At 55.9% G+C, this 21,028-nt stretch overlaps 1 protein-coding gene across 3 annotated transcripts in view; it reads left to right on the top strand.

The window, feature by feature from the left end:
* Positions 1-21,028, top strand: part of RGS12 (regulator of G protein signaling 12) — a 114,924-nt gene that overhangs the window by 35,441 nt on the left and 58,455 nt on the right. For all 3 annotated transcript variants that reach the window (XM_024993717.2, XM_024993716.2, XM_059887839.1), the window contains exon 3: positions 5,484-5,600. In XM_024993717.2, coding sequence (XP_024849485.1) covers positions 5,484-5,600 — 117 coding nt within the window. The remainder of the gene's footprint in view (positions 1-5,483; positions 5,601-21,028) is intronic.

The following is a 21,028-nucleotide window of genomic DNA, read 5'->3' as shown; positions in this document are numbered from 1 at the left end:
GCCCACTGGTGCCCTGTGCCGTGGGCCACGTGTCCACGTACGTGTGGGCCTCGGTTCTCTGACCTCCGCTGTCAGTACCTCAACCACACTTTACTTTCAGAGCTGTAGCTTTGTATCTAACGTGCCTTATCTGATCTTGGTGTTGCTTGAGCCTTACTCTTCTATATAGATTTCATAATCTGCTAATAAATCCTCCAAAAAAAAATTGCTATTGATTGTTTTATTGGGACAGCATATCCAGGATGAAATATCCTGTATCCTGTCCTATCCATGAAAGTGGTATCTCTCGTCATTTAGATTTTCTTTATTTTCTTTCAGTAAAGTCTTGTACTTACCTTCATAAACATTGTTGACTATATTTATTGTTAGATTATTTGACCAGACTTATTTCTAGATACCTTGTATGCTTTGCTACTGTTATTAATGGCACATACGGAGAAGTCGCGCCTGTCGTCATGTGATATTTAAAAGTGCAGCGCATTTGCTGCTTTCTGCGTGCAGCTGCCTTGCCAGGGTTACTTCTGTGCCTGCTTGCGAGTACTTGTCATCATGAATGGGTGTTGAATTTTAGTCTTTCTTTTTTGGTTCTTTTGCACTCATTGAGACAATCAAATGGGCTTCCTCATTTAAAATGCTAACATGGTATATTATAGTGATAGTTTAAATACTGAGCGCAGCGTGCGTTCCTGAGATAAGCCTAGCTTGGGCTTGTCTTTATCACCGCGGGCTCTGGCTGCTGGTGCTCCTGTAGGATTCCGCGTCTGCGCTTTAGAGTGAGACCGTCTTGTAGTTTTTCCTCCTCTCGTTGTTTAGTTTTGGTGTCAAGTTTATTCTAACCTCACAAAGTCATAAAACCAATGGTGGCATTTTTCCCCCTTTCTTTTTTCCCGCCCCCCCCTTTCTTTTTCCCGCCCCCCCCCCTTTCTTTTTGGCGTATTGAATCTTTTACTTAAAAACCTCTGTTAGAGGTGAAACTGTTCTGTCTGTTCTACATAGCTACACAAGCCTTCTCTGAGTCAGCATTTTCTGCCTTTAATAAACTTTTCCATTTTTCATGTTTTAGGGTTGTTACTGTGAGTGGCAGGTGGTTGGATGTTTGCCCCAATGCAGTTTGATGTTCCGAGACTCAGGAGTAAGATTGGAATAAATGAGATCGCTGCCGTGTGTGGTCTTGGCTCCGTGGCGTTGCCCTGTGCTGTCTGAGTCTTTTTCCTCGGCTTCTCCTTCCCGCCTGGTCTCTGTCTCTCCTCGGCTTCCCCTTCCCGCCTGGTCTCTGTCTCTCCTCAGCTTCCCCTTCCGCCTGGTCTCTGTCTCTCCTCGGCTTCCCCTTCCGCCTGGTCTCTGTCTCTCCTCGGCTTCCCCTTCCGCCTGGTCTCTGTCTTTCCTCGGCTTCCCCTTCCGCCTGGTCTCTGTTTTGTTTCCAGGCTGTTGTTGGCTTCCTTGCTTTCTTCATCGCCTCCTTTATCAGCTGGAAGTTCTGCACACGCTGTGTTTCTGTCTTTTAAACAAGTGTCTCTTGTCACTCTTGATGACTGCCTGTCTCTTAGACATTATTGAATAAACAAAGCATATTCCTTAATTTTCTGTCTTGATTTGACTGTCGTTTTGTATACATTCTAGCTATTGCTTCTTGACCCGCAAGCAGGTTTCTCAGGAGACAGGTGAGAGGGTCAGGTATTCCCATCTCTAAGAATTTTCTACAGGTAGACCCTGGTGCTGGGAAAGGTTGAAGGCGAAAGGAGAGGCGGTGGCAGGAGAATGAGATGGAGAGGTTAGATGGCATCACCAACTCAATGGACATGAGTTTGAGCAAAGTCCTTGAGAGAGTGTAGGACAGGGGAGCCTGGTGTGTTGCAGTCCACGGGGTCGCAAAGAGTTGGACACGACTGAGCGACTGAACAACAAGAAACACACTTGCTCTTTTCTTTCTTGAGCAGGAGACCCAGTCTCGGCTTCTTTCTTGAGAAGGTGATTTGCAGTGAAGAGGGGCCCTTCCTCAGCTCTCACGCCACCCGAGTCACCTCTGCGTGCTTGTCCAGGGCCATGTTGCAAGTGGAATTCTTTTGGTTCTAAAGTTGATTGGATATTGGGCTTAGACTTCTTCTGACGGCCGAATTTGTAGGAGCCCCATTCAGCTCTCGTCCCTCAGCCCCGGGGCCGCCTCCTGTGCCGGGCTCGGGGACGGGGTCTGCCCCCTCCCCCCGGGTCAGCTGGCTCGCTGCCGGCTCTGGCTGCAGCGGCTGGGGGCCTGCAGTGCTCCCCCGCTGCCCGTGTCCAGCGTGCGGTTCCTCGCCTCCCCGGGCCTCTCTGCCTGACATCAGCCGTCGCCCGTGGCCCCTGAGGGCCTGAGTCTGAGGCCAGGGTCCTGCCGCACCCACCCCATGTCTGCCCGCAGGCTCAGACAGCTCCTCTTCCTGTGCTGACCCGGCCTCCTGGCACCGTGCATCCCTTTTGCCCGCTCGTTTCTCTGCTGCCTGGCTGGCGGTTTTTTACAGGGATGCTCTGTGAGGCAGTCAGGGTGGCTTTGCTTTCTGACTGGACACTGCCTGATTCAGCAAGAGAGGTACGTCAGCTGGAAATCTCGCTCCTCGGGGTCTCCTGGGGAGCCTTCAGCGGACCTGGCCTCTGCTGGAAGCTAGACGGCCCCGTGCGCTGGGGTTTGTTCCCCAAGTGCTCCCAGAGCGCCCACCGCGTGCCCAGCGCTGTTGAGCAGGGACCTGGCCCTACCCCCCCGGGGCTGCTGGCCTTGTGTCTCCACCCTTCAGTTGGGCGTTCCTGGCTCTGACCATCAAGACGAGAGGTGGGTTTGGCCCCCGCGGTCCCGAGCGGGCCCTTCTCTGCCTGTGGTTTCTCATCTGCAGCCCGAGGAGGCCGGACGAGCCAGCTCACTGCGTGGGCTACGGGAGGCCCCTCCGCGGGTGGCGGGTGGGCGGCGGCCAGGTTCTGCCTTCACCCCACCGGCTGGCTCCCTCTTCTGGGCCCCATCTAGGGGGATCGTGCTGAGGTCGCCAAACCTCAGCTGAGGCCGGGGTGGCCCTCGGCCTGTTGCAGGAAGGAGGACCCTTTCCAGGGCCTGAAACTGGGCTCTGTCTAACAATCGGAAATGAATTGTTGGAAGAGACACATCTGCTGACAAAGCAAGAGACTTTATTGGGAAAGGGCGCCCGGGTGGAGAGCAGGAGGGGAAGGGAGCCCAGGAGGACCGCTCTGCCGCGCGGCTCGCAGCCTCGGGTTTTTGGTGATGGGATTAGTTTCCGGCGGTCTTTGGCCAGTGATTCTAAATCAGCCTCCCCTGGTGGCGCACGCATCACTCAGCCAAGATGGACGCTAGCAAGAGGGGTTCTGGGAAGTGGACGGACGCGCCGTGTCTCCTGTAGGCCTTTCCCGAGCTCTTCTTATTGGTGGTGGCTTATCACTTCCGTACTCCTTGCCAGGAGGTCCTGTCATAAAACAACTCGTGCGAATGGTTACCGTGGGGCCTGGCCAGGGTGGGCGGTTCCAGTCAGTGTGCCTCCCCCAACAGCGTGTCTGCAGGTGTTCCCAAAGGGAGCACGGAGAGCAGAGGCCCTGCAGCCCCCGCTGGGGAGGTGGGCCTGCTGGGGGCCTGTGGTTCCAGGACCGCCTCCCCCAGGGGGGCTTGCTTATGGAAAACAAGGCTGAAGGAAGTTCTTGAAAGGGTGTGCCATACTGGGGGGTGGTGCCCGGGGGTGGGGGGCGGCATGGGTCTGCAAAGGGGTCGCTGGATTCCAATACATCTCACACACAGACTCAGCTCGGGGCATATTTTTTGAAAATATTAGACAAATATTGCTCAAGAGTATGTCAGTAACTTGCTGGCAAGGCCCAGCAGTGAGGTGGAGTGCTGCTGGGGGTGGGAGAGGAAGGTGGCAGGGGAGGGGACACCTTTGGGACAAAGAGAAGAGCCCGTGAGAGCCCGTTAGTGTCACAGAGCCCCGCTGGGCCAGCCCGGGTGCCTGTGCCCTGGAGCAGAAGCGCAGTTGGGAGCACAGGCTCACCCCTGGTTGGTGGGTGGCGGAGGGTCTTGGAGACCAGGCCCCCGAGCACACTTGGGCCTCCGGGAGGCAGCATGGTGGGTCCCAGGCCCGTCTGGGGACAAGGAGGTCTTCTGGGCAACTTGGCTCCTTAGAGGCCAAGCCCCGCCCCGCGCAGCCTCACTTCTTCACGGCTCCGCGGCTGCTCTTTTTCAGGGTGACAGTCCCGGACCCTTGCGGGTCTGGCTCTGGCTCGGCACCCTCACGGCCCGCTTCCCTGTCCCCCGCTGCCCTGAGGCCCATGCCCAGGAGTTCCGTGGGCATCGCATTGCCCAGGGACCTTGGCGGGCAGGCTGGCAGCACAGTCCCGCCTGGGTTGGAGGTGCAGAGATGAGGATGCGCTTGCGGGGATGTGTCCGCGCCCGGGCTCTTGCTGGGACACGGGGGCTGAGGAGTGTGTGGTGACGCATTACTGCGCCAGGGACCCCTTTGCTGCTGGTGACGATGAGTCCGAGGAGTCCCAGTCGTCTCTGCGTCCCCTCTCCCTGAGTCAGCTCCGTCCTCTCTCTGCCTCTGTCTCCCTCCCTCCTCTCCCGTTTGTTCCGGATTTCCTCTCGCTCCAGCTCACACTCTCCGCTCCGGGTCGCTTTTCTGAACCTTCACTACTCAGTGTCTGCAGCACGGCCTTGCTTGGACCTCTGTCCCCGGCGGAGGTGTGTTCAGCAGGGCACGGGTGCGTCTGCAAGGCTGACGATGCAGAAACTCAGCGCAGAGGCTTCAAGGAAGTGCTGTGCGTTTTGTCTTTGCTCAGGATGCCTGGGGTCCCTCCGCAGGTGCGGAGCGGAGAACCCGAGGTCTTGACATGTTTAGAAACTTGCAGCTCCTTCTGTGCCTGAAGCTGGTCACTTAGGGTTTCACGTGCCCAGGAAATCGGAGATTTTCAGCTGTGACGCTTTTTATTTTTAAAATGTGACGGCTTATTTGCTGAACCACATTTGGGGAGATGTCTGGCATAACGGCAGTGAATTAATTCTGGTCATTTCCCAGAGAAAGGATGAGATGTGTTAATGGTTGGTTGTTTCATCCACGGGGCTGGTTTGGTCTTCAGACACCAGCTGAACGTCCCGAGACTCTTTAATTCCCTAAAACGCTTATAAAATTATGTGAAAGCACAAACTTTCTGAAAACCAGCCTGTGTTACTAACGACTCCTCCGCCCGCTCGAGCTTCCCTGACACGCGCTTGTGCTGTTCCCGTGCCCGTGCGCGTGGGCTGAGGCTGGGGTCGCCTCTGGACGCGTAGCTGGAGGTGGCCCAGTGAGCACTCGGGCCCTGGGTGACCCTTTCCCACTTTGTGCTTTCGGCTGTGGGGACCACGCACCGTGAGATTGACCTGGAGGCCTCCCCTCCTCTCGTCTCTCCAGGCGGCGCCCCGGTCGGGCAGAACGAGCGTCTTCTCCCAAGCAGGTAACGGGTCTTTGTCTTTGTTCCAGGGCTCCAAGTTCGGCCGGGGCATTGGACTCGTGACCCCGGCTCCGCGCGCCTCCAGCCGAAGGTCCTTCGGGAGGTCCCGGAGGCTGAGCATCACCCGCTCCCTCGATGATCTTGAGGTAAGGTGACTTGAGTGTTTCTCTCTTTATTCTCCAGGTTTTCAGAAATGATACATCTGAGTCTCCATTGACTCCCACCCTTGCCTTGCCCCCTCCCTCTCCCGTAACCTTGGTCTTCAAGGCGAGCGAACGTGCACTCCCAGCCCCTCCCCCCCCCTCCCACCCCGGCCTTCCCTCTGCCTCTCGGCAGAGTCGTGATAACGCCTGTGTCCTCAGCCTGCCGGGCACGGTGTTCTGGACACACGGACCCTATGGGGTCTGTCGTGACCCGTTACTCAGCCAAGCTTGGGTCCGTTTGCGCGGTGCACAGGAAGGCTCGTCCACTGACTCAGGTTGTGGGGAGGACCGAGCAGCCTTTCTTGTGGCCCCAGAGGAGGGGAGCGAGCAGCTCATGCTCAGAAGGCCCGGACTCCGGCTGGGCTTCAGGGGAGGGGCTCACGGGGCACTTGATCAGCTCACGGGCAGCTCTCCGGTTGGTTGGTGGTGAGGTAACAAGGTGATGTTACGGGAATCTCAGCCATCTGCCTTCTGCTTCCAGCTGGCCTGGGGTCAAGGTGCTGGGCGGGGGGCAGCGTGCAGTTCACTTCCTCCTGGCGAGGGTTTCAGTATCTGCGAAACAGTTTGCGGACATGGCTCAGGATATTATCTGCAGCCCTGAGGAGAAGCTAAAGGTCCTTGACTTTGTTTTTGGCTAAACTGTTACTATTTTGTTCTGCTTGACGGTTCTCTTTCATTTTCGCGCTTTCTCACTTCTCTGGTTGAATCTGCTCTTTGGGACTAGGGGAAAGCCAGGAGGCGAAAGCTTGTCGACAAACAGGAGGTGGGGGTGCGCGAGGGTGTGTCCCAGGAAGGCCTCAAGGGGTCCTGCTCCATTCCGTGCCCCCTTCTAAAGATGTGGTTCTGCGCCACAGGTCCTGACGGTTTCACCTTGTATCGCTCTTCTCTCTGATCTGTAACGCTGGAAAAGAATAGACTTCACTCCTCGAGCAGTTCTCGGTTTACAGAGAAGTTTAGCAGGAAGTACTGAGAGTTCCGTGTGTGTGCTGTGCTGGGTCTGTGACTCTGAGCTTCAGTTCAGGCTCGCTTGGAGGCCGCTCGGGCCCCTGACTCTGAGCTTCAGTTCAGGCTCGCTTGGAGGCCGCTCGGGCCCCTGACTCTGAGCTTCAGTTCAGGCTCGCTTGGAGGCCGCTCGGGCCCCTGACTCTTAGCTTCAGTTCAGGCTCGCGTGGAGGCCGCTTGGGTCCCTGACTCTGATCTTCAGTTCAGGCTCGCGTGGAGGCTGCTTGGGCCCCTGACTCTTAGCTTCAGTTCAGGCTCGCGTGGAGGCCGCTCGGGCCCCTGACTCTGAGCTTCAGTTCAGGCTCGCTTGGAGGCTGCTCGGGCTCCTGACTCTTAGCTTCAGGTCAGGTTCGTGTGGAGGCCGCTCGGGTCCCTGACTCTTAGCTTCAGTTCAGGCTCGCGTGGAGGCCGCCCCTGGTGCCGTCATCCGGAAGGTTTGGTCGGGTGGAGGAGGGCATGCGGTCACCATCACAGTGTCGCATGGAGCAGCCCCTCTGCCCCGAGCCCCACGTGCTCCACCTGCTCACCCCTCCCTGCTTGCCCTCCACCCTGGCAGCATGGTCCTTTAACTGGCTCATTTTGTGTGTTTTAAAATTTTACACAAATGTAATTCTACTACACATCTTATTCTGCCAGTTTTAGAGCACTGCATCACGTTTTCAAGCTCTGCCTTGGGGTCTTAGTTTATTTTACTTGTTACGCGACATTCCATTATGAACGGTTTTCATTCCACTCTGCTGCTGCCTGGCACTCCATGCACGGTCGGGACAGTCTTCTCTGAACAGGTCGTCAGTGGACGGTGGGCGGCAGGGGTCCGTGTGCACACCCGTTCAGGGCATCAGGTGGCTGTGACTGGTGTGGCCGAGCCCATCCAGGGTCTGCTCACCAGCGGGACGTGTCCCCCCTGCTCACTGACGCTTGGGACTGCCGAACTGAAGTCTTTCTGTGTCAATAAAATGCCAGCTCATTTTAATTTGCATTTCACTGACTGTGAGTGAGGCTGAGCATTCCATCCTGGGCTCTTTGGCTATATGAGTTTTCCCTGTTTTGAATTAGTAACCTATTCATGTCCTTCTAGTTTTTAAATTTTTATTTTATTTATTTAATTATTTAAAAAGTAGATTTCATAGTAGTTCTTTACATTTTGGGGACACATCCTTTGTCAGATAAATATTTTGAAAATATCTTTGTGACTTTTTTCTACCTTTGTTTAGGGTGTGTATACATGTGTGTGTATGTGTGTATTTTAATTGTAGTAGAATAGAACGTTGAATTTACCGTTTTAAGTGTCCAGCTCAAGGCAGTAAGCACTCACATCATTTTTAACGTGCCCATGACTCACTCAGTCCCCCTTCCTCCCAGCCCCTGGCAGCCACCCCTGCCTGCTCTCTGCCTCCAGGAACTGACTTTTGTGTCTGGTTTATTTCACTTAACCTAGCATCTTCACAGTTCACCCATCCATGTAGCAGGTGTCAGAACATTTTTCCTTTTTGAGGCTGAATAACGCTCCACTGTGTGGACAGACACTTTGTGTTTATCCATCCTTCTGACGATGGCCCCTGGGGTTGCTCCCATCTTTGACTAATGCGGCCAGTGATGTTATGAATATGAGCATGCAGCTGTCTATTTGAGCTCAGTGATGTTTTAAAAATAGACCACAAGATAATTTCTTACAAACTCAATAATAGTTATCTGGAATAAATTGTCTATGGGGTTTCTTTTTGCTTAAAACAGAAAGTTAATTTGTGTTCTGATGCAGAAGCTGGAATCTTTGGCTGTTAGAGCTAGAAAGGGCCTGGACATCATCTCGTTGTCCAGCTCATTGGGTGAGGCCCCCAAAACCCTGAACCCAAACCTGATGGACACCTGAGAGGAAAGGAGAGCTGCGGGGCAGCTCACTGGTGGGACACGTGGGGGTCCTCAGCTACACACGTCACTGGGTCCAGCCTCATGTTTGTTCTAAGGACACAGTATTTTTAACATTTGCAAATCAGTCATGTAATTTACCACATTAACAGAGTAAAGGAGAAAAATCATGTATCATCTTAACAGAAGCAGGAAAGACATTTGGTAAAATTCAATATCTGTTCATGGTCAAGAAAAAAACCCCTTAAACAAAATAGGGATTAAGGGGAACTTCCTTAATTTGATAAGGGTATTAAAAAAAAAAAAAACCATCACATGCTTAAGACTTAAGCTTTCCCTTTGGGATCAGGAATGAGGAAAGATATCTGTCACTACCATTTCAATTTAAATGTTTTCTGCAAGTCCTAGTTAGTGTAGAACAACTGAAGTTTAAAAACTTGCAAAGGAAAATGACAATGTTATCATTCTCACAACAATGTTATCATTCTCAAATGATGAGGTTGTAACATGGAAAATCTAAAACAATCTATGAGTTCATTCTGAAAATTAATGAGTGATTTAGGAAGATTGCTGGATAAATGGTCAGGATACAAAAGTCAGCTGTGTGGGGACTTGCATGGTGGTCCAGTGGGTAAGAATCCATCTGCCAGTGCAGGGGACGTGGGTGCCATCCCTGTGCATATGGAAGGACCATGCCACATGGCAGCTGGGCGCGTGTACCACAGCCAGATGCCCGTGCACTCGGGAGCCTGTGCTCGGCGACACGAGAAGCCTGTGCACCGCAGCCAGACAGCAGCCCCTGCTCGCTGCAACTAGAGAAAGCCCGTGCGCAGCAGAGAAGACCCTAACCTAAAAGGAGACCCTAACCCTCAGTCAATTAAAACAATTTTAAAGTCAGTTGTAGATACAGTTAGAAAATGATGTATAGATTGGATGTTATTTTAATGAGAATCCCAACAGGTAGTTTTGTTGAGCTTAAGAAGATAATTCTAAAAAATTTGTCGAAATGCAGACAGTCAAGTGTAGTAGCCAAGACATTCTTGAAGAGGAATGAGTTAGGAAGACGTCCTCTATTAGCCTCCAAAACTTACACTTTTAGAGCCGGGGAAGACTAAGTGTCAGTACTTGGAGAGGCAGTGGAGCAGGAGAGAGAGCAAGAGACAGAGCCGCGCCTGCGGACACACCAGCTGCGTGCAGAGCCGGGACGACGTGGTCTTTCAGTGGTGCTGAGGTGAGGACAGGTCTACACGGAAAAAGAGGGAAAGAAAGAGAAGCTGGATTCTCCCCCATGCTGTGCAGACAGATTTAATCCAGCTGTGTCGGAAATCTTCCTGGGAAGGGCAAAGCGAGAGTTAGTGGAGGATAAAGTAGACGCTCATCTTCGTGGTGCTGGGGAGGGAAAGACTTTCTAAGCTGAACACAAACCGTAAACACCAGGATGGACTCTGACCCAGCGAATGCTCAGAACCTACCTTCATCCCAGCACCCCATCCCTAGGGTGCCCAGGGGCACATGAGTGCGGCGACCCTCGGAGGCCCTGTGTCCCCATGACACCCAGCAAGCAAAGCAAAGCCAGCAAGAGATGCACACCGGCCTTTGATGAGAGATGACACCCAGTGGCAAACCCAGCTCTGGTGGATCGAACCACAGCAGTTGTCAGGGAAGCAAATGGCAGTCCGCGAGGTCCATGCTGCAGAATGTCGGACGTGGAAAGAACAGTGGACCGTGCACGTGTCGGTGTGGGTGTGAAGCAGCCGGACTCTTGCCTAGTGGGCGTGAGTGTTTGCTGTTCGCAGTGACCCTGAAGACACATGAGCCCCTCCCTTCTGAGACGACAGCCTGTGATCAGGAGACAGGCAGCGACTCAAGGCAGCATCGTCACAGGCTGCCTTACCGCTGCAGCATGACCGGGCTGACGCCCCAGCCACCTCGGGATGGACTGGCAGGTGTCACGGGGTGGGCGGGCACTGCAGAACTCTCTGCACGCTCTGTCCATGTAGCTGTGGCCCGGGGTGGCATGTCCAGTGCAGAACCAAAGAGAGAAGTGGGCACCGGTGACGCTTTTCCCTGTGACCTGCAGGGTTGTATGGGCTTCACGCTGGCTCTGCTTGTTCTCTGTTCTGAACGGGTAGCTTCCCGGGAGTGCCATGTGCACGATCGTGTGTCCTCCGGGCCTGTGAGTGCTGAGTGGGCAGTGCAGCCTGCGAGTCTCAGAGGGGTGTGCAGGAGGGCGCCTCAGATGGATGTGCAGGAGGGCACCAGGAGGGAGCCTCAGAGGGGTGTGCAGGGCGGTGGGGGCCAGGGCGAGGAGAGGTGTTGCTGGCAGGTGGAGGTGTGGGGGGTCCTCCCTGGGGGTCCTGAGACAGCAGGTGTAGAAGCAGCAGGTGAGTTTCTGTGTGTTGTGGTCCTGACCATGGCAGGCGGTCACTGAGAGGGGCCTGAGAGGTGGGGCAGGAGCCTGGGTTAGCAGAGGTCCGCCCCTGCCCGCAGGTGTACAGCCGGCCTCGGAAGGAGGTCCTCGCCTCTGCGTGACATCTTCAAGGTGCCCAGGGCCTTGAAGGGTCCAGGTGTGGGGATCCGAGCTGAGCAGCGCAGGCCTGGGGGAGCGGCGCTGGAGCGCAGCTCCCAGGAGCCGACCCTCTCGCCCCCACTGCGAGCCGTGCTGTGTGTGGAGCCGGGTGGGCCTCTGCTGACCGTGCCCAGGAGTCTTCGCGCCTGCTCCCTCGCCGAGGGCCGCCTGTGAGTGGGTCCAGGAGCTGTGACAGGACTGGCAGTGCCCAGTCTGGACAGCAGGGGGCGCTGAGGCCATGCGTTTCCCTCCCCGGGAGCAGGTCCAGACTCTCCTCTGGGGAGCAGGGTAGGGGCACTTTGGGAGGAGGGTGGCTCTCCGTGGTCCCTCCAGTGCTGGTGTTGAACACGTGAGCTCTGTGGAGATGACCCCCCAAAGCAAAGGCGGGGACCCCGAGCTGGACCTCAGATCTGAGACTGACAGAGAGGTTCAGCCTTCCAGCCCCTGGCTCACCTCTGGGGTACTCTGGGCAATTTACAGAGTTCACATGTTCTGGGGTGAAATCTCCCCAGACATTTCGAAACAAGCTCTTTTTACCTCTTTCTTACTTCTACTGCTTTGCTCTTTCTAGGGAAATTCAACTTGGATTTTTGCTTATTTTGGTCGGTCCGTGCTAGCGTACTCTTTAAATTCTTACGTAGGAAAGAATCTTACCTCTCGCTGAGATCCTGTTGACTTAGGGGCACATGCTAGGGTCTCCCAGTGCCTTGATTCCTCCTTCAGGGACTGTTTATGGAACACCCACTGGGTGTGGACAGCCCTGCCCGAAACTGCTGCCAACCCTGCCCCAGAGGACTGGCTTCCCGGCCGGATGGGTGGACGCGAGCGGTGGCAGTCTGGTTTAGAAAGGGTCCCTCGGCTGCTTTGCCAAGAGTAAACAGGAGGGACGTTGGGGCAGGAAGGGGCCCTTAGGATTACCTTTGGGGCCATGTGGTGGTCTGGGTGAGGGGAGGGCTTGGGGAATGGGGGGCTTGGGCCAGGGGAATGGGGGGCTTGGGCCAGTGGATGGCGAATGGTCAGATGTCTCACCTCAGACTCGAGAGTCCCGCCCGGGGGTCACAGCTGACACCAGGCGGCTGCAGGAGGCCAGCGGGGAGGAGCTGGGGGCAGGCGAGGCTGGCTTCCCGGGCACCTCCCCTGATGGTCACCATGGTCACTGTGGATGCCCCGCCTCTTCCTCGGGAAGTTTTGGGCATCCCCGAGGGTGGGTGGTCTGACCTTCGCTGGCCTCCTTCTCCTGGTTCGGGTTAGGGGCCCGCCTCCTCTCGGAGGGGCGGGAGCCAGGGGCCTCTCTGAGCTTGTCCGCCCTTGTCCTCTCGGCAAAGCCGGACAGCTCCACACCACTGGCACGTGCCAGGCTTCTTAGGGGCTGTGCTGGACTTCTCGCCCCGTCCGTCTCTGAGCCCACCCCCATCTGGCGATAGGTCGACACCACCAGGACGTGGTGGTGGGTGTGGTGGGTGCTCAGAATGTCTGGTTCCTCGCTCCAGGAGGCCCACCAGGCTCTGCCCCCCAGGGTGCCACCTGGCAGAGGGGCATTGTGGCCCGATTCTCACCTCTTCTCTTCCTCTCTTTGCCCTGTGGACAGCAGAGGAGGGACAGACTGATAGCCAAAGGGGAGACAGAGAGAGCCCCAGAGAGACAGAGGAACCTGGAGGGCGCAGCTCCACGTGGACCTCGCGTGGCTGGGCCACCTTTCGGGCTGAGTGTGGTAATAAGACGCGTGAAGTGACGCCATGCTGCTTGTGCAGGCTCACAGGGACGTCTGTGCAAGACGCTGAAAACACAGACCAAGTGGGGACCTGAGCGGCTGAGCTCCGGGACGCAGGGTTTCCCGCCGTACCAGGAGGTTGTGCCTGTGGGCGGGGCCTGTCCCATCGTCTCTTTTCCTTCTTGGTCCCTGGTGGTCGTGGCTAGGCTCTGTCTGGAGGCCTTTGCAGACTGCTGTCCTTTGCTCTGGCAAGGGGTCACCGCCTCCCCCCAAATCCTATGAATTAGTGCACAGCCCTTGGAAGTCAGCAAGGAGGACGGTCAGGGTCACAGAGTCAGGGGCTCAGCTGATCCCCATGAAAACCGCAGGGTCACCCCCCAGAACCCTCCTGTGGGTTTCCTCTGCACGTGTGCCTATGTGTGTGTGCGTGCTGGAGGGGGAGGCCAGGGAGTGCAAAGGAGATCACTGTGTCCCACTTGTGTCTCAGCCCTGCCACCACGGGCGTGAAGGGGACCTCCGCGGGCTGGAGGGCACCCCTTTCCTTAGAGACGGGGCCCTGCCCAGGTAAAGGCTCTGCGGCCCCTCCAGGCCGGCAGGTGCCTGAGGCCCTTGAGTCCCGGGGCCCCTTCCTGGGCGGGGCAGCCGTGCCCTCCTTGCCCCCCAGGTCCCTGCTCCCTCCCTCTCCTCGCTGGCCCTCTCGGCCCCCAGTGTCCTCCCTGCTCTGGGCTGCCCTCCCGTGCTCCCTGAGGTGGAGGTGGCGGCCTCAGCTCGCTGCCCGCTCCTGCTTCCGTGTGTTTATCGTGTGAGAACGGGTCCGAGGCCGGGCCGGAGCCGCCTGTTGTCTGCGAGCTGCCGTCCGGGCCGCGCCCTGCGCTTCTGCAGTAAACACGGCCAGCGTCGTGGAGTCTGTGCACCAGACATTCCCGCTGGCTGCCTGTGCCTTTCTCCCCACAAAGCCGAACAAGGTGGAGCCCCAGGCCGGCCCCCTTGCCCGCAGCCCTGGGCAGGGTGCCCCCAGGAGCCCCTTGGATGAGGCCCTGGGCGCCCGCACGTCCAGAGCTGAGCAGGTGCTCTGCAGGGCTCCCTCGCTTCTGGACACAGGGCTCTTTCTCTTCCTGCTTCCCTTTTAAGTTAAAACAGGACCTGCCACGGCTCTCTCACTTTGAGGCCAGCTCGGGTGGTGGGACCAGACCGAGCTGAAGGTGGAGCAGGGGCCCTGCTGGGGCCAGGTCTCAGGACCCTCCGTTCTGGGCTGGGCCCACGCTCGCGTGCACGTGGAGCTCATAATAGACCCGTCGGGGGCTGTAATTAAGGCTGCACCCTGCACCACGCGGCTAGAAAACAAATTCTCTGCAGCTGCTGTGCTGACTGAGAAATTGCCCCTATCAGCTGAAGTTTTATTCTTCTGATTTGGGAGAGGAAATACTTTAAAAATGATCTCACGGCATGATTTATGTGAACGGCTTTTTTTTTCTTTGTGGAGACAATTGAGATAGAGCCTGAATCCCGGCAGACCACAGCTTCCTGCAGTGTCCTGTTGCCAGGGTGACGGAGGGAGCGGATGGAACTTCATCTGAAATGCCTTTAAACTTTCTGACGTGCACAGGCGTGCGGCAAGGCTGAGTGCTGTGTTTCAGAGCTGCGTGCCTGGAGTGGGTAGGAAGTCCTCCAGTCTTAGGATGAATTCGGAGAAAGGGTTGCTGGAGGAGACCCACGTTTTAAACAGCCAGCAGGTAGGCCACTCCAGATGTTTTTGTTGCTTACAGAATTGTTGAGGAAGCCTGGCGTCTCGGGTACAGCTTTATTTTCAGCCTGTTAGTGAATGGTGGCTTTTAAGTGTAAACTTTGAAAATGTTTTTCTTGTGTTTGCATCTTGGAGCTTGAAGTGTGTCCCATGGAGATAATAAAAGCCCGGCCCTGGGACCACAGACCCACACCCCGAGTGAGGCTGGGTTGGGAGTCCCTCACGCCAAGCCCCCTCAACCCCTCGGGGGGACACTGCCCGCGTCCCGAGTCAGCCTTACGGGGAGCAGCGGCAGTCCATCGTCCTCACCATAGTGACTGAGACAGATTTGGGAGATGAGTGAATTTAGATTTCGACGACATAACTGTATTACAATCATCTTTTACTTTTTAAATTGCTGTTTTATAACATTTTTTCCTTTTTTAAGAGTTGAAGTATAGTTTTCTTTTTCTAAAAAATTGATTTGCAGTGAGTTAGTTTCAGGTGCACAGGCGAGTGGCGTGGTTGTGCATGCAGTATTTTAAAATGGAGCGAGCTGGTTCTGCTTCATATACATGCGCAGGAAGCTACTGGCAAGCCTGTTTGCTGATTGATTAGTATCTGAGCTTATAAACGTGAACTTACTGTAAAACGTTTTGAAAAGCTTTGAGAGTAGGAATAATACATTTTGTCTTCCTCTCTGGCTGCGTTGTGTTGAAGTAAAGGCAAAACCACATTTCGATTATTTACAGAAGATCGTCCCTCGTTACCGGGGACCGGTTTAAATTCATCCTTTCCTGAGAGCTGTTTCATCCTAGCATGATCTCCGGACATCTAATTACAACCTCCTGTAGAGAGGAGAGGAGAAGCTGCTCACTCAGAGGTGACTGGTTGGGATGCTGGGTTTAGGAACATGACTGCATTGGCTTTTCAAATAGGAAACAGAAATAAGTCTGCTGGACAGGTTGAGAGTTGTGCCTATGAAGGAAGGGCAGGTGTTAATGGATTTTAAAAACACTTCGTGTGTATTTTGAGAACTCCCTGTGCCAATAAAGCTCCCTCGAGAGGGTGGGGAGCCTCTTTGATGTTTACGGGCGTGCCTGCTGCGTGCTGCCTCTGGCTGTCCCCGCAGGAGCAGGACTGGGCTCCTGTTTGTCCACTCTTGTCTCTCTGGAACGTGAACTTCGGAAATACTGGGTCCCGTACACACGTACCGGTTAACCAGTACTAATTTGTATTACATGTAGGCTGCATTTCCATTCCCATAATATACAGAGGCAAGTTTTAGAAAAGGTTGTTTTTTTATTTTGAGTGAAAAAAAAAATCACTAGAAATCTGCCTTTTATTTGCCTGCATAATGATTTGGATTCATTTTGAAATTTTGCAAATGCTCAACCCAGCGAATAAGTTGTTCGCCGAGGGTGTGAACGAGTCTGGTTGGTGTGGTCCTGTTTTAAGCAACAGAAAATTGCAGGAAGGTGGTGGGGTGGCGGGCAGTCCTGAGGGGCTGGCTGGCTCTGCCCGCGGGCCAGGGGCAGAGGGCAGAAAGTGCTGTGGCCTCCATCTCAGTCCTAGAGAGAGAAGTCTCGAGGTGAATGGCACTGATCTGGGGTGGCCACGTGGGAGGGGCCTCTGCCCTTGGCGGCTCTGAGCCTCAGATTGTCCGTCGTCAGAGCGGGGGTGTCTCGGGCGCTCTGGGGCCCTGTCCTCAGTGGACGGGCCCAAGGAAAGCCGTGACTGTGAAGAACTGTGACTCGGAAGCGTCTTTCGCCTTGGAGAGGAGGACCCGTGGGCCTTGAGAGGAGGCGTCTCCCAGGACCACTTGAGATGCTCTCGGGGTGTGACCCAGAAGGAGGCTGGCTGTGACCGGAGGCTGTCAGTGCCGTCGGCCCGTCCATCCCGGTCCCTGTCTTGTAGGCATGAGGTGCAGCGGAACGGACTTTGGACTCTAGGACCCGCCCATTTGCCGGTCCCAACCACCGCACGGGGGACGTGCTGGTCCAGCCTTGGGTCAGGATTTGTTGCAGGAAGAAAGAGAGCTTAGGTGGGCTTTCTCCATGGACCCCTTGGAGCCCCCTGCCGTGTCTGACCAGCTTGCTGGGGTGGGGCCGTGGCTGTCCGCGCTGTGGCCGGGCTGCCGTCCAGGAGGCGGGGACAGAATTCGCCCGGCCCGAGCGGTCTGGGGACCTGAGCCTGTGCTGTGCAGGGTTGTCGAGCTCCAGGAGTTCCAGGATCCGGTCACCGCCGCTGCTGTCAGGTTTCAGACTGCCCACTGGGGTGCAGGGGCAGGCCCCCCTCTCAAGGTCTGGGCCCCAGGGCACCGCCTGGGCACTGCCCTCTGTGACCTGATACCGCTCTGCTCTCACTCGGCCAGACCCGCAGTCAGCGTCCTCCGTGCCCACCAGGCGGAGATGTTTGAGCCCCTGGGGCGCCCACTCGGGTGGCTGGGCCGGAAGGTCAGTCGGTCCTGGGGGTCCTGGGCATGAAGACAGTCACACCACGTCGTGCAGTGGCGGGCTCATCACTCAGGCGGTCTGTGCAAGGGTCGGACGTGACGAGTGTGTGTGGCCCTCTCCATGGCCAGCTTTACTTCTGTGTGCTGGGCTCTGGGTGGCACGTGGACTGAGAAGGCTGCACCGTGAGGAACAGCACCAGCGTCTCTTCCGGGTGGCCCGGGGCCTTTCCAGGCAGCGCTGGGCAGAGAGCCGGGGCTGCGGGTCAGGGGGCTGCTCCAGTGGGCAGGCCCTCGAGCGAGGCACCCCAGCGGCTTGGGCCCGCCCGCCCCAGGCCTCTTCACCCCAGAGCTGCCCACGGCGGGGACGTCCGTCTGTCTGGACCGGCCACTTTGCCCCTTGGTCTGTGGGCTGCACAGACGCCTTTCTTACCTTTTAAGGCTCTGGTCCCCGTGAGAGGAAGGCTGAGGGAAGCTGTTGTCTTCCCCTTTCTCCACGTCTTCCCCTTTCTCTCTCGGAGGCGGTCACCCTGAGCTGGGCTCTCCCTGCATCACTCTCGAGGAGACCGCACTGTCTTGCCTCTGGTCTCCTCGCGTGCCCACAGGCGGCTCCTTTCTCCCCTCCAGCCCACAGCAGTTCTCGTCGGGCAGACGTGGAGGCCGGGCTCACCTCCTCTGGCGTCGTGTCCCAGCTGCCACCCAGGGGCCGCCCTTCCCACCTGCGTCTGCAGACCCAGAGACGAGCACGTGCCCCCCGCAGTATGTGCCTGCTCCTGCCTCAGGCTCGACCCTGGAGCCCGGAGGTCAGTGGGCCCCTGGGCTCGGCCCTCCGAAACCCTCTTGAGTCCATCTGACCTCACATTCCTCGCCTGCCTGGGGCCCTGGGGACCCTAATTCTGTGCCATGCGCTTTGGGACACCCGCGCCCCCCCTGCCCCACCCCGGATGGCGGGGCCTTAACTTGCTGGGTTGGTTTCCAGCCCTGGCAGGAGCGCCCGAGCGGCAGGTTTGCAGCGGTGGGCGCCCCATGTCTGGAGGAGCCTGGGCTTGGCTGAGCAAGTGGAAGCTGTCCAAGCAATCCCCCCACTTCCTGCACCCCCGACCCAGGGCCAGCCCCACCCCACCCCACCCCCACCCCCGCCCCATGGCTAGGTCTCGCCTTCATGAGAAAGCGTGTCATGAAGCTGGGCTTCGAGTTCAGCTGCCAGGGGTCCTGGGCTCTGGCGGCACTCAGTGGCTGCTGATGTAGAAGGTGCTTCTGACAAGCGGGTCTGTCCAAGGCTGTGTGGTGCATGTGTGTGCTGACCCGAGCTGTGGGTGTCCAGCTGTCTGTGGGGACGCGCCCTCTGTGACGCCTGGCCTGGCCATGCAGTGGGGCGCGGGTCTTCCTGCAGCCGGGCCGGCCAGTGGGGAAGGTCTCTGTCTTGATGTGGCAGGAAGGCCAGAGGGTCCTCATGTAAAGTCGGATGCTGCCCCCAGCCCGCAGCATTCACGTGGCGCCCACGTGCCACCTCGTCCGTGTGACTCTGGACTTTTAAAGGTTTTGTAATGAGTGATCTGGGGCTTTTCCAAGGGCAGGGCAGAAATACTAGCTGTTAAATTCTTAGGAAAATGCTGTGATTGTGGGTTTTCAGTTTCTCTTGATTTTATTGGGGCTTGACGAGCTCTTTGGGACACACACACACACACACACGCAGAGGGGAGGCTCAGAGCCCGTTCTGAGCTGGGCGCTGCCTCTTCTGACCGCGGGCCTCCCTGACCGTCCCCGCACTGCCCTGTGTCCGGCCACTCCATCTGTCGCTGGGCAGCGCTGAACACACCCGTGGCGCCGTGGCTATGCTGCCGCCCCGGCCTCTGGGGCACGGGCACCCTCTGTGGTAGAGTCGGGAGAACTACGTGGCTCCTCTTGGCCTGCGCGTGGGCCTGTCATGCTGGTCTAGTCCATCTTGGCCCATTTTTCTCGCACATGCTGCTTACAACCCACGGGATTGATTGCGCGGCTCCTTCAAGTGCTGAAGCTGAGTGTGAAGACCCCTGCGCTCGAGGCACAGAGGGCGGGCGGGCACCTGCGTGGGACCGCAGAGGGGCCCTCCTGGTTCAGTGGCCCTCTGTCCCACCCGTGGGGGTCTTCCCTGTGCCCCCACCCCATGCCCTGCTCTCTTCTGTGCTCGGTCCAACAGGGAGTCGCCTTAAAACTTAGATGAGCAAGGCTTTCAAAGGCGAAATGAATATGAATTAGATGCAGACTGGATTGTTGAATTCTTAAGGTTTTTTTTCATTGGGATTATTTGAATTTCTTTTCTTTTTCTCAAAATGTTTGGTACCAATGGGTAAGTTGCAGGCCTTTGTCTCTTATTTAAGAGTCACAGATGGTTGTTTAATATTTCTTATGCCCAAGGTAGGAAATTTTTTCATTGGCTCAAAATTGAAAATGTATACAACTGTGTATTCCTATATACTAAGTAGTTATGAAATTATATATTGTAATAACTGCTATTGTCCCAGTGTTACTGACAGAATTAGCCTCGATAAATCAGAATCAGCATTCTTCATGTAAATAATTTAAGACTTTCAAAATGTTAATTCAGAATAAAGTATCCACGCGTGTGTGTGGTCCAGATGAATTTCCTGCTGGGAATAAATCCCAGTCAGTCAGCACTGAACTGTCAGGCTGACCTAAGAAATAGAAATTGTTTGAACTTAAATTACTTATCTAAAATACTTTAAAGTTTTTAAAAGCAAATGTTTTTACATTAGTGTAAACTCCAGGCTTAGGGAGCCGCAGACCTTTTTAGGGCTGTTTAGTTATGGTTTGTGTTTAAATCTTTTTTTTTTTTTTAAATTTTATTTTATTTTTAAACTTTACGTAATTGTATTAGTTTTGCCAAATATCAAAATGAATCCATCACAGGTAAATCTTAAGCACAGAGAAATGCTCACTTTCTCGAACCTTTTAGCTAGCGGCTTTTTCTTCTTTTTTTGTGGCTGCCGTTGTTATAAGAATAGCATGCCAACATGGGAATGTGGGAAGAACGCAAGGCGGACAGGCTAATGAAAACTCATCATTAATACAGACTATGCTGGCTATCAGGACAGTTAGGTGTGTGGAGTTTTAATTTGTGAAAGTGTTTAAGAATGCCAAGAAACTTGGGGGTGCCCCACTTCAGAAGTGCTGAAGTGTTGCAAGCGAGGCTTGAAAAGGGTGATTTGGTCAGAACTGGGCATGTCGGTCCCGAGGCCAATAGAGATGACTTGGGGGTTCGCCGTGTTCCCCCAGCTGTTGCAGCAAGTGGCGGGCCTGCACCCCCTCGTCCGTTCCTACGTGGGGCGCTGGCCGCCTGCCCCCCGCGACAGCGCCTGTCACCTGTGCGGCCCTGTGCCGCCCCTTCCAGCCTCGTCTCTGGTTATAACGAAGCCCCCTGCGTGCCCCGTAGCCTGCTTCTGTGTCCTTCTCAAGAGGGCCAGGGGCTCAGGCGCCGACGAGGGACCCAGGGGCCCCTTCCGGGCATCAGATGTCACGTCAGAGGTGTCCCGGCCGCCCTTCCAGGTGTGAACTGGTGGACGGAGCAGATGCTAGACGGCAGGGGGTCTGGAGGGAGTCAGCACCTGCTTCTCCAGGAGTATGAAACCTGGAGGAGGCCGAGGCTTTCCCTCCAGGGGATGACACAGGGCACTCTCCCTGGCTTTACCTCCGGGTTCACCTCGGGCTGGGGCGGAAACAGTTGCCAGGTTAACAAGCTGTGAGCAGACGGTGGGAGACGGTGAGGAACTGCTTCCCGGCCGGCCTCCAGTGCATCCTGTCAGGAGCCACCCCGGGAGCCTGCCTCTCCTCAGGGGCCCTGGGCAGAGGCCAGTGTGGGCAGGGATGCCAGCTATGCAGAGGGACCCTGAGTGCACACACACACACCACACACACCAATACAACACACACCACACACACACACAACACACACACACAGACACATCACACACCACATACACACATACCACACACACACCACACACACATCACACACACACCACACACACACACCACACACACACCAACA

This window comes from Bos taurus, chromosome 6 (assembly GCF_002263795.3).
Source record: "Bos taurus isolate L1 Dominette 01449 registration number 42190680 breed Hereford chromosome 6, ARS-UCD2.0, whole genome shotgun sequence".
Taxonomy (NCBI): Eukaryota; Metazoa; Chordata; class Mammalia; order Artiodactyla; family Bovidae; genus Bos; species Bos taurus.
This window is presented reverse-complemented; position numbering and strand designations above follow the sequence as displayed.